Raw genomic sequence first — 16,861 nt, forward strand, 5'->3', positions numbered from 1 at the left:
CACACATTTTCCTAATATAGCAAAGAACACTCTCGACTAAATTCTCGAAAAACTATAGGTCAAAATCGGTTAAGCCATTTGGCTGCTACGATACCACGGACAGTTACATAGATACACAGACACGTTAAACTTATAACTAGTCATTTCTGTTGTCGGAGGTTAAATACGATATTAGTTTTATGTAATAACAACCTTTTTCTTAGTAAATTGACACGCGGATACGTGGTACGCAAAACTGTATATAATTAATGGTTATCATAAATCTTATATACTATACAAAGGATACAAATGATACTTGATTGGTTTGTTTCAGACTTTATTTGTTAAATTTCTCACGGTTTTCAAGTCATGAAGAGGAAAAATTGTACACTCGACAGCCCTAATCTGAATTAATTGCAAAATTGTAGCTATTTATATGCATAGAGTTATTTCATGTCGGGTAACTTGACTAAAGGTTGACGTATGCAGCATAATAACGACATAGGTATAATTTTTTATTAAATAAATACACTTATTTAAAGAAATTATCTTTCATTGAGTATCATTATGGATTTATTTGCTAGACTGATTACAATAGTATGAATAATTATTAGTAGTAGTGTTATTATTAATAGTAAAGTATATGTTCAGGAAGTCAAAGGATTTTAATGCATTCGTAATTTTTCCTTCCTTTTGTTTCGATGTGTATATGATACACGTTATTTAACGTATACTGTAGTTATGTCAATTAACTTCACCGGTTTTGTTATAGCAAATGGTATTCGTAAATTCACATTACTAAAAGAAAATTATCTATACCTTAATTTTATCCTAGAACGAGTACAAGAATATTTAGTACCACTTTTAGTGGTAGCAAAAATATAAAACTTTATATATACTATTAATAATAAATTTACTAAGAAACACTATCAAGTTCTATCGTAATTTTGCCATGTCTGATATAAGAGATAAAGTTAACTTAATATACTTGCTATTTACTTGTAAAATATAACTTCGCCTACATAGCAGGCTCAATTTGACCATATATCATAATCCTGGTATACACGGGACCTCAAAAGTGATCTTAATTACATAGGTTCCAATCCCGGGCCAGTGGGTGCTAAACTCAATGTTTGCTTAGGAAAATTGTTACGTATATAATATCTAACTTTTAGGTATCGATTGTATGTGATATAATTTGCATTATTCTATCTGTAGCGATAAACTCAAAAACTACGAGTACTTCACGGATTTTCATGCGGTTTTCACCAATAAATAGTGTGAATTCTGAGAAAAGTTTAGGTGTATAATTTGTTACATTCTTACCCGAGCAACGCTGGGAAGGGCCGCTAGTAATATTATAATATTATTGAATAGGTATAGGTACATCACGAGGGTTGACATAATTATCTTAAGGTCGTGCTTCCGCCAGCCTTGCGGCAGTCAGAAATAAAATACTATATTTACATCGCTATTTAAAACATAGAAACCTATATAGATCAATACGTGCAGCTTATTCCTTCATGGTGTATTGTGAACAACGTGTAAGCGTATCAAAGGAAATGTTTCCTCAAAGAAAATGCGATTGATATGCAAATTGGGGAAGGTCACTACAGATTCTGTTGCGTTGTGGCGTAAGTTCTAGAATATACTGACATTCAGGTATATAGAAATTAGTAATGTACTTATTTAAATATGCAGGAAAGATTGTAAATATATAGACGTACATATTTACAATCTTTCCTGACTCTTTTCAAGTATAATTTTTAGTTAAGACCAGGGATAGAGTATACGCGGGAGAAATTAGGGAAAGTTTTTGGAAATAAACATCTAAGTATTTACTCTCTCTCTCTATATCTTTCTCTCATAAGTTGTTTCCTTGGCTATAAAGCGTCAATCTTTGGCATCCTTTATTGTCAGATCATTGGCAAGCATCATGGATTTAGTAAGTACTTCGTAGTACCTACGAATATAATCCTTAACGTCATCAATCCAACACTTCTCATGTTTATCTCTTCTGCCAGGACAAAGTAAAAACTGCGTAACACATTTGTGTCATAGAAAAATAAATAAATAATCCTAATCGTATACTTTTTCACGGATTTAAAAGATTTACGAATGAATACCATTTAGCAGTGAATAGATTCAAATAAACAGGAATCAAGGGATCCAATAAGGTGTGATGCCGTAGATCTGATCGTGGAAGGCCGGGAAAGCAATAAGAAGACAATCTATTTGTTTACTGTGGAAGGAAACAATCAGTCGGGAGCCCAGGGGACGCAATAAGCGTAATCCCTGGAACGGATCTCGTTTTGACATGAAGAGACATTAAAAAAATTAAAGTAGGTAACTACAAATTTTTGATGCTAGTTTAGCTTCAGTTAAATAATGTATAAGGTAATTTTTAAAGTTATTAGGTAGGTACGAGAGATTGGGAAGCTCAAAATAGAAAATAATTTATTATTGTCCAATATACCGGAGCATGTGTAGCCGGTCACATTTTGACACTGCATTACACAACAGCACTTGCCTCGGAGACGTGTTAATCCTCTTTTAGCTAGTAAGGCTTCATTCGATGAATAGCTTATCTATTTTGTTGGTTTGCTTACTGGCAAATACATCTATTACCTATATTATCTACTCAGAAATATCTTGCTTGAAGGGTAATAGATAGGTGTAGATATGTTAATCTATTTAGAGACTACACAACAAAAATCTTGACAGTTCTATTATTAGAATTGTTAGATATTCATAATATTTTTCTTTATCTAATTATACTGTGACCTACTAATATTAAATAGATACATATTTAAAAAAAACTTAATGCAAAGAAGTGCAATATATGTATAAGTTAATGAATAAAAAAAAAAAGTAAACATAAATTATTTTTAATTTATTTTTATAAACAAGTGTAGCTTTAATGATAACATTATTAGATTTTAGTAAAAAAATAAAATAAAAAAAGCTTTTAAAAATAGCTCATTATTGTCACATCTAGCAATTGTATAGCCACCGTGTTGTTAGGGCGGGCGGAGGCGCGCGCGCCTACAGTGCGCTTCCGTACCGCCCGCCCTGGCAGACCGCCGCCCAGCGTGAGCAAACATTGTTAAAACTAAATCGACTGCCTCGTTATTGAGTTGCAAGTGTGGACCAAACTTTTATATCGAATGGTATATATATACAGTGCAAAGTATTGGAAAACATATTTTAATTAAGTGTGAAATATTTGCGTTGTGTGTTATTTAAATTATTAGTAACCATTTATTTTATATTCCATGTAGATTGGTGGTGATAACTTATTTATTAAAATTACTCTGTTTCTGATCTCGTTGAGCTCTGATAAAAACACAAAAAATATTTTGACGACCATTTAAATACGAGTCATAAAGTTAAAATCGGGAAACAAAAGTATTAACTTACAAAATCGTACCTAAATATTTAAGTAATTTGACTCATTGTGCGACTGCAAGACACGTTTAAACTTTCAATGTTATAAAACTATGGTTCTAACCAACTTCACAAAGTATCATGACTAAGAAATTATATAGTTTTGGATAATAGATAGGCGTATGTGAAAATTTATAATAATAGATGTGAATAGTGACCATTAAACTGAGTAAGTCACCATGGCTGAGAAGCTACACGAATACCAAGGTTTGACAGGTCGTCTCCACGGTGCCAGAGACAGGTACCGCGAGCGTTGGAGCCAGTGGAAGGACCAGCACCCTCGAGGAGTCAAGGACTTGATCAAGGAGTCGCTCTTCGGCATTCCCAGTTCTGACGAACCGGAACGACAGTGGCAAGACAGTGAATACAGTGATATCTTTCGGTAAGCGAATATCTAAATAGAAAGCTTGCGCCTGTCCATCTGTACAATGCAAAAACCTAAATAATTAACATCTTATATTTTTTATTTCATGATTTTTTGACTATACCACATTATGTCCAAAATGTAGCAAACGCTACCTTTGCATATAGGCATTATGTAAAGGCAGTCATTTATTAACTTAACATCCCAAAAATAGAATACATATGTACTTATTTCTCGTTCTCGTCTTTGGGGTTCTCATTTTTAATGTAATTTTTATTATCCTTTTATAGGTAGGATGCCAAGTTAATTTTCGATAGGTATATTATAAAAAGCCTTATCTTTTGAACATATTTCGATGCATGTTCACAAAACATAGGTATACATTGTTGTTGATATTTCAATAAATGCTAAGTAACTTTCCGGTGAAGGAAAACATCGTGAGGAAACCTGCACACTGGTTGATTATTATTAACTTGTGTGTCAAATGGAGAAGGCAATGGCAAACCACTCCATTAATAATGCCAAGAAAGTTGTTGTGTGGGTTTCATTGCACGTAATGACCACGACCCTCAGCCATGAGGAATACGATTATGAAGAGAAGAAGTAACTTCACGAGTTTAAATCACGAGATAGCAAAAATTAACTGCTCACATTTCATAAACATATTTATGAATTAACTTAGTCATCATAATGACGTAAATAGTTTAATCTCCATAGCGGTACCACGAACGAATGATTTATCTAATAAGATTTATCATATGTGTGCATATATATTATAACCGCCATAAAATTATTCATCGTAACCAAAAGTTCCGGAAAATTAACTTGTAAAGGTTTATTTTTTATGAAGCCTTATTTGGAAAAGGGTGACTAAGATTGATAGGGCTGGCCATTGACTGAATTCATAGAGGAATTAACAATTATATATATAATGTATAGATTAAAATATTATATGAAAGAGGCAGATTTTTAGTTAACTACTATAATGTATTCTGTATTTCACTTGTAAAATTCTTGAAATAACTTGAAAAAAATGTATTCCTTAACTGCCTGAAAAATGTGTTTTAGACGGATTACGTTTTTCATTTTGAAATTTTGTTCGACTAAGTCGAATCTTGTCCCATTTTGTCCCAATATTAACCGATTTACTTCTATTTACATTTATATTAACTCCATCAGTCGATCACTTCTTTTTCAAATTTATGATTATCTCCTACAGGCGTAAAAGTCGAATCGAGCTGATGCGCATATCAGCCGCGGTGATGGGGATAGAGTTTTCCTATGCCGGGGAAACAGCGTTCGTGTCGCCCACTCTCCTTCAGATAGGCGTGCCCCACCACCAAATGACACTGGTGTGGGCGCTGTCTCCACTCATTGGGTTCTTCATGACCCCACTACTGGGCTCGCTCAGCGACCGCTGCAAGTCCAAATTTGGGAGACGGCGGCCGTTTATTGTTTTAATGTCTGTTGGAGTGCTGTTAGGTATGCATATGCAATTATTTACTAAAAAGGGCTGTGCTGACTTTACTTATTTTGGCTAAAAAAGTACTCGTTATTATTGTACTCTCAGTGAGTACGGTCTGACTGAATTGATGACTAAAGATATTTCACAATAATATGTAAATTAAATATATGTAGATATGACTGGCTCATTTTAATCGATTGATGCAGACAACACTGTAAAATCAGTGCAATGCTTTTACTGAGTATGAACTACCTTGAAAAAATAGAAACTAGAAACTACTAGAACGTTTCACTAGATTTTAAAAGTGCAAAACTCGCTACGTAAGTAGTATAATTTACTATGCATTTTGTTCAATGCTTAGCTAAATTGTGACATATTTCCAGGCCTTATTCTAGTCCCTAATGGCGAAGAAATAGGCTATGCCCTCGGCGATGAGAGGCCAGTCAACCAAACGGCAATCCCTTCAGCTTTAGGCCCTCGCAGCTCAGCCCTAGACCATGAGAGCACAAACTACCACCCTTGGGGTGTTCTGTTCACGGTTCTTGGCACAGTGTTCCTCGACTTCGACGCTGATGCCTGTCAAAGTCCAGCTCGGGCTTATCTTCTGGACGTGACAGTACCAGGTAAGCGTCAAAAGCAAGCTGAAGATCGTTCAAATTGGAGGAGGAAAAGTAGTTAAGCGGGCCTTGGGCACTGACGCTCTATGGCATGAATTTGGAAAGAAACCGGGAGAACACTGAGATGAGAGACAAAGAGAAAGACCATGTGTAACAACGTAATAACACACTCGATAAGAACGTACCAGTCAGTCTGTTACATATTTATTTCATAATTTAAATGTAGATGTTATCATATGAAATGATTGATCTGATTTGCATTTGTTAAAATTTTTATCTCAATATACTTTGTAGGCACTTGAGTTTTGTTTCCTTAGTAATTCATCTTTGCCACGTTTTACTGATAAATAAGTACTTAAATTTTGTTACAAGAGGCCGCTAGTTAGGTAAAAAATCATTATGTCACGTAAAACATTGAATAGTACATGAAATTTAATAGTTAATAAACGTTTTGCATTTCCTAGTTTAGGTACTTTAAAAAGGTGAATTGCTTCGCTCAAACGCCACAATCTTAGTACCCGTATTAAATATAGTATCTTATCTCTAAGACTTAGATTAGAGAACTCTAAGATTACTTTATATTTTAAGTGTCTGAATGAAACTATTGCTTTAAATAGAACTTGAGCCGGATACCGCTACCTGAATTACGTATAATTTCTTACTTTGTTTCTATTCTCGTCCTTAATCTTGCAAAGTATCCAAATAGTGAAAAGAGATTTAGTTTAAGACTGTCTTTTATTACCTATTACTTTTATATATTTTATTCCATGTACATTCTCGTGATGAAACCTGCTCAGTGGTTAACTGTATTTTACTAAATGATCTACTTCACTAAGAACTTACAGGCAACTATAATATATCACTAAACTTAACTAGGATCATAAAAGTCATGTTTTAAATGCCTTATGGGCGGTTGACATTAGTCTAGCAATAACACACTTAGAAGATTCCTGGATTCAATTTTAGGTTTGTACTGATTAAATGACGGAAAAGTCGCATCTCAGAGAGGAAAGGAAAAGCTAAGAAAGGCATTCCTGGATCATTTGAAGGAGAAGGCAAACATCAAGAGAAGTTAAATCGTTGGGAGAGAGGATAGATGTACCTAAATGGAGGCTGCTGCACCGACAAGCACAACGTTTTTAAATGCTTGGTGATGAATGAATGAATGTAAATAATATAAATAACAAAATGTAAAAAAGTTTTAATAATAATAATTTTGTTTACAAATACGAACAATGAGAATAAAAATAAGCTACCTAATTTAGTACAATCCTTAACCCAGATTCCATTAAATTTATTTTAATTAAATATTGAAGTAACAGCGCGTCACATCATGTGACTTCGAGCGAGATGAGCCTACAAACAACCTTATCGCTGACCGTGATTGATTTATCAACGTACCAACATTTATTTCGGCTTTTCCACAATCTAGATGAAAGATACCTTGCTATTTTTTGAAGCACTTGACTGAATGACATAGCTACCTTACCTATTTATTATATTTAGACTTAGCATTAGAATGGATTATAATAAGTCTTTTGATCGTTCTATATAAAATTGGTACTTGTTTATATATAAACAGAACAAAATATATAAATAAATAAAATTAATTATTATTTAAATAAACTAACTAACTGAAGGATTTACTATATGTATCATAATATTATTAGTTCTATTTTGTCAACCTACTAGTAGAGCAAAATAAATTGAATTCAAGTTAGCAATGAGCTTTTGGTCGCCATTTCGATAGATCAAGAATGTCAGTCAGGTCAATAAAATTTAAGTACTTAGATACCAATTTTTAAACTGTACCTAGTTGTAAACTGTGTTATTTTACATGCTACATGCTATTAAATTTGGAAAAGACTATAGAAAATCGACCATTAAAATTTGACTTTCGCCTGTTTCTCTAAGCATTTCAGTAAAATAATAAATTCAGGCACACCACCCAAATATTTGTTTGTCTGTCTATAATTTTCATAATTCCACATGATCTGTAAGCCAACAAGTCGCATGCGATGTTGACGACTCCACAATTTTATTTGGGCATCGTCTTAAAGTATTGTTACTTGTATGATGTAGGGCAGTTATCTATAAACAAATATTTGAGATGCAAATGTTTAATATTTTTACATTTCGTCCAAACATGCAGGCCACCTGATGTATTTACTCTTAGTTTGTCCAAACTACAGAAATCTAATATCAGTTTTAAAAAATCTTCCGTGATTGAAACGAATTAAATTGTCCTCACTAACGTAACATTGTATGTTGTCATACAAGGAAGAAGATATTCGTATAGACAATATTATAGTACCATTGAACAGAACTAATTGTCAATTATTTTCCAACATCAGAAGTTTCTAGATAAAGGTGTTCTATAATGTAGAGTATAGAGGGCGCCACAATATAAGTAGTAATAAGCAATGTAGGACTTCAATCAAACAGGTAAATCCCTGCAGGTTTATATTTACTTACGGCATTATAAAGTTCATAGTATATACTTTTCAAATTAAAATTCTTTATTTTGCTAACATCAGTATCATATCGAGTGTGTTATTGCTAACACTGGTGGATTCTCTCAAATATTTATGTTATTTATAGGTATAAATATGAGATGTTGATACGGCGGAAAAAACCGGGAACACGATCATATGTGATAGAGAGAGAGAGAGGTACGTGATATAAAGAAGAACTTATTGATGTTGATCTTGTTTCAGAGGACCACGCAAAGGGACTAAGTACCTTCACCGTGATGGCTGGCCTGGGAGGGTTTATGGGGTACGCGCTCGGAGGCATCAATTGGGATGACACGAGACTAGGTGCGAATTTATTTCTCTTTCCTCTTCACTGCACTCACAGCTATCTGCTCACTTTTGGGAAAGTAGATATAAGTATCAAGGTCTTTCCTACGACAAAATACTAACACCAAGTTACTATCAGCAGATAATAAATGTACGAGTAGGTAAACATTACTCCATTTTACAATTTGTTATTCAGTATTTTATTTACTTTTGAAAAAATATGTGATCACCCACGGTACTGGAAGTATTGTATAATCTGTGCCTACGGAGATCACGTAGGTGTCTGATAAATAATTGAATTCAAACTATTTTTTGATTGAAGCAAGTTTCGACAAACAACATCCAATTACCTTATCAAAAATTAAAATAATGTGACCTAAACTTAATAATATCGCTTTCACAGTTTTAGAAATGGAAAGCAAGATTCTCTCTCTATGCCATCTCAACCCACCGCCTTTTGTCAATCACTTCCTTAGCTATAGAACGTCAGAGGCCGAAGATAGGCCGAGGTCGAAGGATAGTCAGGTTATTTCTTCCCAATTTTATCGAGATCTGAAATTCCTCCAATAGATTTTGTGCAATAATTCATCGATTTCTTTCTCTTGTCGATACAGTTGGCCTTCATCTATTTCAGGCGACTTTTTAGGTGGTCACGTGCGGGCAGTATTCTCCCTAATCACAATCATCTTTATCGCGTGCGTTAGTGCCACTATCACCAGCTTTAAGGAGATTCCTATGGGACAGCTCATTGAGCAGGACCAGTTCAGGAAGCAGGCACAGACAGAGCGAAATCAGGAGAGCTTCGACATCGATGATGGACAGGAGAAGAATGGTCTGAAGAGGGATAACACGACTTATGGGGCGCTAAACGGACCTGAGGTAAACATATGAAAGTGTTTTGAAAATAATATAGAAGAATCGAAGAATAAGATTCAATAAGTTTGTCCTGAAGGTGACATATAGCAAAATATGAGACATTGAATGTATTGTCTACACTAAAAAAGTTAGCACCAAGTACCTATTTAATACGAGGAAGAACATAGATTTGGCCAAATACCTGAAAGAAGATATTGCAGTATTTATAATACATTTAACTTGTTTGAGGGCAATCTTCTAAATGAGTGAACCTAGAATCTACATCCAATGACTCTTTCAACATTTGACTATTTAATCATCTTCAATGTCTTGTTGCTTCAGCGATACATTTAATTTTAGAAGCGGACTAAGAAGCCGCTTTTAAGTAAATGAGTCTTTTCAGCAAATATAAGTTCTTCTAGCCAGACCATTTTGAGATTTTCTTCCCTAATCAGAGTGGAACCGGCATCAACGCAGTAGAGGGCGGCCACGAAGTCCAGAATCTATCCCTCAGTCACTACCTGAAGTCCATCGTAGTGATGCCCAGCTCCTTGCGCGTGGTGTGTCTAACCAATCTCTTTTGCTGGATGGCACACGTCTGCTACTCGCTTTACTTCACCGATTTCGTCGGTGAAGCCGTTTTTGGAGGTGATCCCGCGGTATGACATTGTTGTATTTGCATTTATTTATGTGATTTATTGAACTGACTTGCTGTGGACCAGCGATTCAAAGCCACTACATTTGTCTTTTTAATGTCTTTCATTTGCATGCCACAGAAATTATCTATTCTCTCTGCATCACCTGTTGGTTGACTAGTAAAAAAACTAACTTTTAGAAAACCATATTTTAATATAATTTTCTATGTATGAAGAATATCAACATTTGGGCGGATTGATGTCAAAACCAAATAATTTTGTTCTTAGTGATTAGGGCAAAAGCTATCTTACAACCCCCCCATATAATGCAGATGAACTCATTAGAAAACAAAGATTGTTTATGTAGTACTGAAGAAATTTTTGATAGAGATAAATTCATGTAAGTACATAAAAAGTCCCTACTTTCCTGACTATCAGCAGACATTCATATCATCTGATAAATATTACGAGTACGTACGTAGGTACCTAAATACTTAAGAAATAAAATAACAATGCAGACAGGTGCAGATTCATGTGCGATGTATTAGGTTTTATGACCGAAAAATAAATACTGTGTTTCAACACAATAACGTTTAATTATTTTATACACAATTCCCACGAGAGAGATTTCTTACTGAATGCAGTCAGAGTTTTGTGTAGGTAAATCTTAAACTAAGTTCCTCATCATTAAAGTGAAACCTTTGGTTTAAGTTGTAATTCATCAATAATATTATTTAACTATATCTATCTATGGAAATAAATAGGTACATTCGTATTTTACTTTAATCTGTTCAGTGACTTTACGCTTATACAAATTTTACAAGCTATTAAAAGCGCCTGATAAAATTTTTGAGCAAATTACATGCCAGTCAGAAATAGAAATAAAACTTTGCTCGTTCAAAATTTTCAGGCGCCAGTAGGCAGCGAAAGTCGAGCTGTATACGAAGCGGGCGTTCGTTTTGGTTGCTGGGGCATGGCCATGTACTCGTTATCCTGTGCTTGCTACTCTACTATCATCGAGAAGCTTATCAAGAGACTCGGGTAAATGACCTATCACTTACAGTTCAGTAAAATATAGGCCGAGAGTGCAATACTATTGAGAAATATTTTTTATATAATTTTGTATCTTTTATTACACTACGGTTTTAAGAAAATAACTTATTCTACATTTATTAAATTTGTTTTGTGATTTTTTGATATGTAGGCGATCTAAAAATAGAAGTACAATTGCCTATTGATATTAAGTATACGAATTTTACGTTTACGTTCTTTATCATAAAAATCGTGCCCAAAGTTATCGTTGTTAACCGACAATGACATATTCTATCGTCGTATAGAGTGGTTATCACTTATCTGTGCACCCTTCAACTTGAATGTAGTAAACAGGTGCACGAGACAAGGCCTTGACTTACAACCACTTCCTGGCTGCAGTTGGATGGTTTCACGGAGATTTAAAAATCAATACAAGCCTATGATTTAATTGTACGTGACAGAAGAGGCAATGCGAGAATGAATGAAACGATAAATTGTAAAATCGTATTTTATATTTACTAGATTGGTTTCTACCTAAGTCGTGAGATGTATTTTGTCGTGATTATATATAAGTTAATATTATTACGAAGTCCTGGGTGGCTTGCAATTAATTTTGATTAGTACCTACCTATTACCAATTACTAAATGAGAGATCGAAACTCTTTTAATTGGCAGCTTATTTGTGTCATTTACTCATAATAGGTAGGTACTTATAGCAGTAAGTAGATATTAAAATTTTGTAACAAAGACTTCTCTAACCTAATGCTGAACGTACACCGATCAAAATGGAAACAAACATACTCATCTATCCAGGCGTACATTTTTTTTTATTTAGACAATGAACTGCTAATTAGGTACGTTACTTAAATATTGCAAAACTAGGTACTATATACTATAAGTACTATACTACAGTTATTATTCTATCTATATCAATAGCATTTAACACACACAACGATTTCCCGGTTGTTTGCCATTGCCTCCTCCATTTCACTTAGATTCGGAGCAAATAGGCTGTGACAGACAGACGGACAGATAGACGCATGCGTGATCCTATGTATGTACTATGTACTAAGTAATGTACTATAATTATTAATATATACAAAACTGTTCCTTAAATAAGATTATCCATAGCTTTTTTTTTTCTGTATTTTTATTTGATGCAATAAAGACTTTTGTTTTGTATTATTACTAGAGGCCCGTCCCGGCTTCGCACAAATAAAAACATCATAAATTATACACCTAAGACTTCCTCAGGAACTACTCTATCTATTGGTGAAAACCGCATGAAAATCCATGCAGTAGTTTTTGAGTTTATCGCGAACAGACAGATGCGGCAGAGGACTTTGTTTTGTAATATGTAAGGATTTAACTATAAAATCTTTTAAACCGTTTCAGAGCTAAAAAGGTGTATGTAGGCGGTCTCTGCACCTACAGTTGCGGTATGTTCATGCTGTGTGCCATCCGCGCGCGAGCTGCCGTGCTCCTGTTCAGCTGGACAGCTGGCGTCATGTACTCCACGCTCTTCACCATGCCGTACTTGCTCGTCGCGCATTACCACAGCACTGGCATGGTATCGTACCTACATGATCACTACATCTATAATAGAGGAATCGGAGTGCTTCTGTACAGCTGGATTACTGGCGTCATGTACTTAACGGAACAATTTTTCTATTAATAGTTTCATAAAATAGTATTGCGGTCTACAGTTTGATTACATAATACTTACGTTTAAAGCAAATTACTAATCCACCTGATAATGAAACGATAGATTTTACATGCGATAAAATCTTATGTCCTAAGTAAATAACCTAAAAACAACTAGGTTTATAAAAGATAGCCTGTAGAGATCGAATACAAACAACGCTTGAAATGAACACAGCACCTTGACTCGATTCCTTATTGGGGACAATGACATCAGGCTCAAAATACACAGTGCCGATTCGACACAAGTTCACTGCGGCCGTAATGTCGTGCAAATTAGCACAGACGGAAAGCATTATTATACTTAGCGGAGTAGATACATTTTACACCCTCTCCTTCTCTCACTGTCATGTTTTCCCGGTGTAATTCGCGGCGGTGACGCCCTATAGCCTGGGATAGGTGTAAAAAAATAACACTAATTATTTTAAATACTAGCTTTTGACCGCGGCTTTCGCCCACGTGTATATATCTGCGAAAGCGAAACAGACATAATTTTCATACAAAATTTCACCCCCCATTATAGTTACTAATTTGGGAGTTGAAGTTTGAAAAAGCAGCCTATGTTTGAACGGTGGTGGTTAATTACATGCATACCAAATTACATCAAAATAAAGAATATTTTTTCAAATTCCCATAGGCATAATTACAAATTTCCAAAAAAAATTAGTTCCCAATCGTGCAATATAAACGATTACAAATGTGTTATCTCCCATGTACAATTTAAAGCAAATAGCAAATAAATTACTTACAAAAAATACAATCTTGTGCAACAATACTTCTGTGCCCACTTTATACTGAATGATTTGTGACAATATCATTCGAGTCATTTGTGTAACATGTGTCGTTTGAAACAAAACCACTCGTCTCAGTATCAACCGACGACGTCCGACAGACGTCAACGACTATCCTCGTGGGAATATGGCATTTCCGATTTCAGGCGCCAAGTTTTATTTCCAATTTTAGAATATGAATATAATTTTTATCATAACATTTTAATAATAAACTTTTTTCGTAAATCCTAGCAATGCACGTGGCCTTAACTGTCCTAACTCGATCAACGAAAAAAAATAGATTTTTTTAATCCGTTAAAGATGGTTTGAAATTGATTATCTAATAAGTGTAAACTTATAAACTTTTGCCAAATAAATTGTCAAAACATTGAAATATTTAAGACAGGAATTTATGAAGGGCTGTTCACCTTCATCTCAACATAACACACTTAAACTGCATTCCAATTTGTATAATAAAGTTTCGAAACTTACCTACCTACTTACTAGGTACCTAGATGAAAGATTAGAACAAGAAAATTGGATAATGCAAGAAAAGTATCCTGTTATCAAAATTATCATTATATATTGGAAATTAAAAAAAATCTTGATTATGCTTTAACTACAACTATAAAATTTAAACATGGTTCTGTGTATCTATGTACTTAACTGTTTATTTCTCTGTGGCATCGTAAAAGTCAAGACGGATGAACTGATTTTAAAATATTTTTACCTATCATGTTTAATAATCAATGTTTACTAAAATAGATTTGTTTCCACTGCTACTATAGGACCATATGAAGCTGACCATGTGCTAAATGGTTTAACTCGAAAAAATAATATTTTCATTCGCCATTCTTTATTATTATAGTGGCCAATAGATAAACCAAATAGTTTTACTTTATTATCAAATTCATTTTTGAATGAGATTTCCATTTTGATACTTTCCAGTGGGATGACGCCGGCGGCGGCTGCTCCCAGGAGCGGGGCATCGGCACCGACGTTGCTGTCGTCAGCAGCTGCGTGTTCGTGGCCCAGCTACTGGTGTCAGTCATCATGGGGTTCGCTGTGAAGGCGTCAGGCACCACGGCAGCTGTCACTGCGGTTGCGGCTGCCCTGGCCGCTGCCGCTGCAGTCTCCGCCACCAAGATTACATACCTGGACCTGTAATGACGTAGGAAGGCTAGAAGTGTGAGAGAGAAAATATATAACAAAAAGTGTTATATATTTATTTGGATATCTTCTCAAAACCGGCTGAGAAGATCTTGCGGTTGTTTATAAAACCTATTTTATAGAACTGTGACTTCCAGTTTAAATAAGTAGATTAAAGTACCTATTATAATGTGGCGATGCGAGTGCTATGATATATGAATACTAACTTGGATAGATATTAATAGTCAAACAGAATACTTAGAGACTACGTTTTAGGTATTTCTTAGAAAAACGTATTTATGAGGATAAGAAAGGTTAAATAGGTAAGTAATCCTATTATTTTGTTGAACAATTGAAGATCTCATTTTTGTTAGTTGCTATAAATTTACATGTTTTTTTTTTAATTGTACCTATATTTTATGAATTTCGCCATAACTCATTTTTACTAGGCTATTAATCATCAAACATGTTGCATTGTCTTTTTTTCCCATGCCTATCGTGTAAAAAAACTGGACGCAATGACGTGCTACGTGTTTCACGTTTCACGGTAGCTCTCTTCAACTCTGTTGATTCCTGTTTAGTATCTTATGCTTCTCAAAAAATATATCTCCAGTAATTAAGAGACACTTTAACAAGAAAAAGTAGGTTCATAGTACCTAAGTAGTTTTAGTATATTACCTACTGCAATAATTGTTATGAAAATATTTTTATGTTGTCTAAAGTTAGTAGTACCTACCTACTGCTATAATTGTTCTGCATATATTTTTATGTTGTGTAAAAGAAACATTTTAGAGTGGGTTGCGCCAGTCAACTTTGACGTTAACTTTAACGTGCGCAGAAAAACGCAAAGTACGCCAGTTTGTCTAAACGTCAAGGTTAAAATAGACTGGTGAAACTTAGCCTTAATGATAAAACAAACACGATTGTGCCATGTACGGACACCTAAGAATGTTAATTAAGGAAATGTATAAAAATAAAGCATTAAAATAAGGGCGTATATGTAAGCTACATGACCATAACTTAACGCTTAATGTTCTCACTGACCTTAATGTGACACAACATCACAAACTTGCAAAGAAATAGACATGTTAATATAAAGAATTTAGCTCCTTGGAAGAACAAAATTAAATTGTATTTCGGTAAATAAATTAATTGGGACAAGTATCTTGATCTAGATTGAACTTTCCGTAAATTAAAAAAAAGTAATTTCAAAAGCGATTAGGTATCTTATTTGTATGGAATTAATTCTATTTGAATGCACCTAGGTACCATAAATATGGGAAATGTTGTCTTAAGTTACAGCTATGTTACTAGCTGTAATCAGAATGTGATATTATATTCAAATGTTGGTTTGTCTATTTAAAATATATATGTTTACCATACTGAATTGTGTTTAATGTTATTACCTACGTTGAAGTAGGTAACTACTCACCCACCCTTAGGATTGGTTGCATCAGTCAACATTTTACGTTAACTTTAACCTGTGCAGAAAAACGCAAAGTATGCAATTTTTTCTAAAAGACGACGGTGGCGCGTAGGTTAATGTTAACGTCAAAATTGACTGGTACAACCCACTCTTAAATAGAGATGGCTTATGCCCGGGCAAAAGCGCTAAAATCCGTACTGACCAATTTCAATGCAATATTATAATAAAAGTCACGTAGATATATTAGCAAACTGTAATCAAATCTGCCAACTTTTGAAACTTTTTTTGCATACATTGACTTAAATTATTTTTGAAAAACTTTGTTCGTAACAGCGCCCGAATAAAACGTGATCACTTGTTTATGAGTCATGTAACAAATTAATTCAAACTCTTATTGTATGAGTTATAAAATCTTCGAATAAAATTACAAATCTTTCACCTATCTCTTTCTTCCTGGTGTGCTTTTTGCATTCGGGGATGTGACCGAGGATAGTGAAAAGCAGAAACCTGAAAATTGTGTTGTTAGTTATTATTATCAAGTTATTGAAGTTAAAATTTACGTCAAAGTTTACTGAAGTTGATTGGTGCATTTATTTTAACCTGCCTTGTCGAAAATTAAT

General features: G+C 34.3%; 1 protein-coding gene across 1 annotated transcript; it reads left to right on the forward strand.

Moving 5' to 3' along the window:
* Nucleotides 1–3,017: 3,017 nt before the first annotated feature.
* On the forward strand, nucleotides 3,018–15,281 carry lovit (loss of visual transmission). The gene is made up of 9 exons (XM_053747453.2): nucleotides 3,018–3,808; nucleotides 5,010–5,272; nucleotides 5,639–5,878; nucleotides 8,590–8,691; nucleotides 9,308–9,552; nucleotides 9,984–10,187; nucleotides 11,074–11,204; nucleotides 12,591–12,765; nucleotides 14,615–15,281. The coding sequence occupies exons 1-9, from the start codon at nucleotides 3,606–3,608 to the stop codon at nucleotides 14,831–14,833; spliced, it is 1,782 nt and encodes a 593-aa protein (XP_053603428.1). The 5' UTR covers nucleotides 3,018–3,605; the 3' UTR covers nucleotides 14,834–15,281.
* Nucleotides 15,282–16,861: the final 1,580 nt, after the last annotated feature.

The sequence above is a fragment of the Plodia interpunctella genome, chromosome 7 (assembly GCF_027563975.2).
Source record: "Plodia interpunctella isolate USDA-ARS_2022_Savannah chromosome 7, ilPloInte3.2, whole genome shotgun sequence".
In the NCBI taxonomy this organism is placed as follows: Eukaryota; Metazoa; Arthropoda; class Insecta; order Lepidoptera; family Pyralidae; genus Plodia; species Plodia interpunctella.

What these genes read in the sequence shown, in the direction of transcription:
- lovit (XM_053747453.2), top strand. Translation starts at nt 3,606, where the DNA reads ATGGCTGAGAAGCTACACGAATACCAAGGTTTGACAGGTCGTCTCCAC. An exon ending in GTCTGTTGGAGTGCTGTTAG is followed by an intron (nt 5,273 to 5,638) that starts GTATGCATATGC and finishes ACATATTTCCAG; the next exon opens with GCCTTATTCTAGTCCCTAAT. An exon ending in ATTACCACAGCACTGGCATG is followed by an intron (nt 12,766 to 14,614) that starts GTATCGTACCTA and finishes GATACTTTCCAG; the next exon opens with TGGGATGACGCCGGCGGCGG.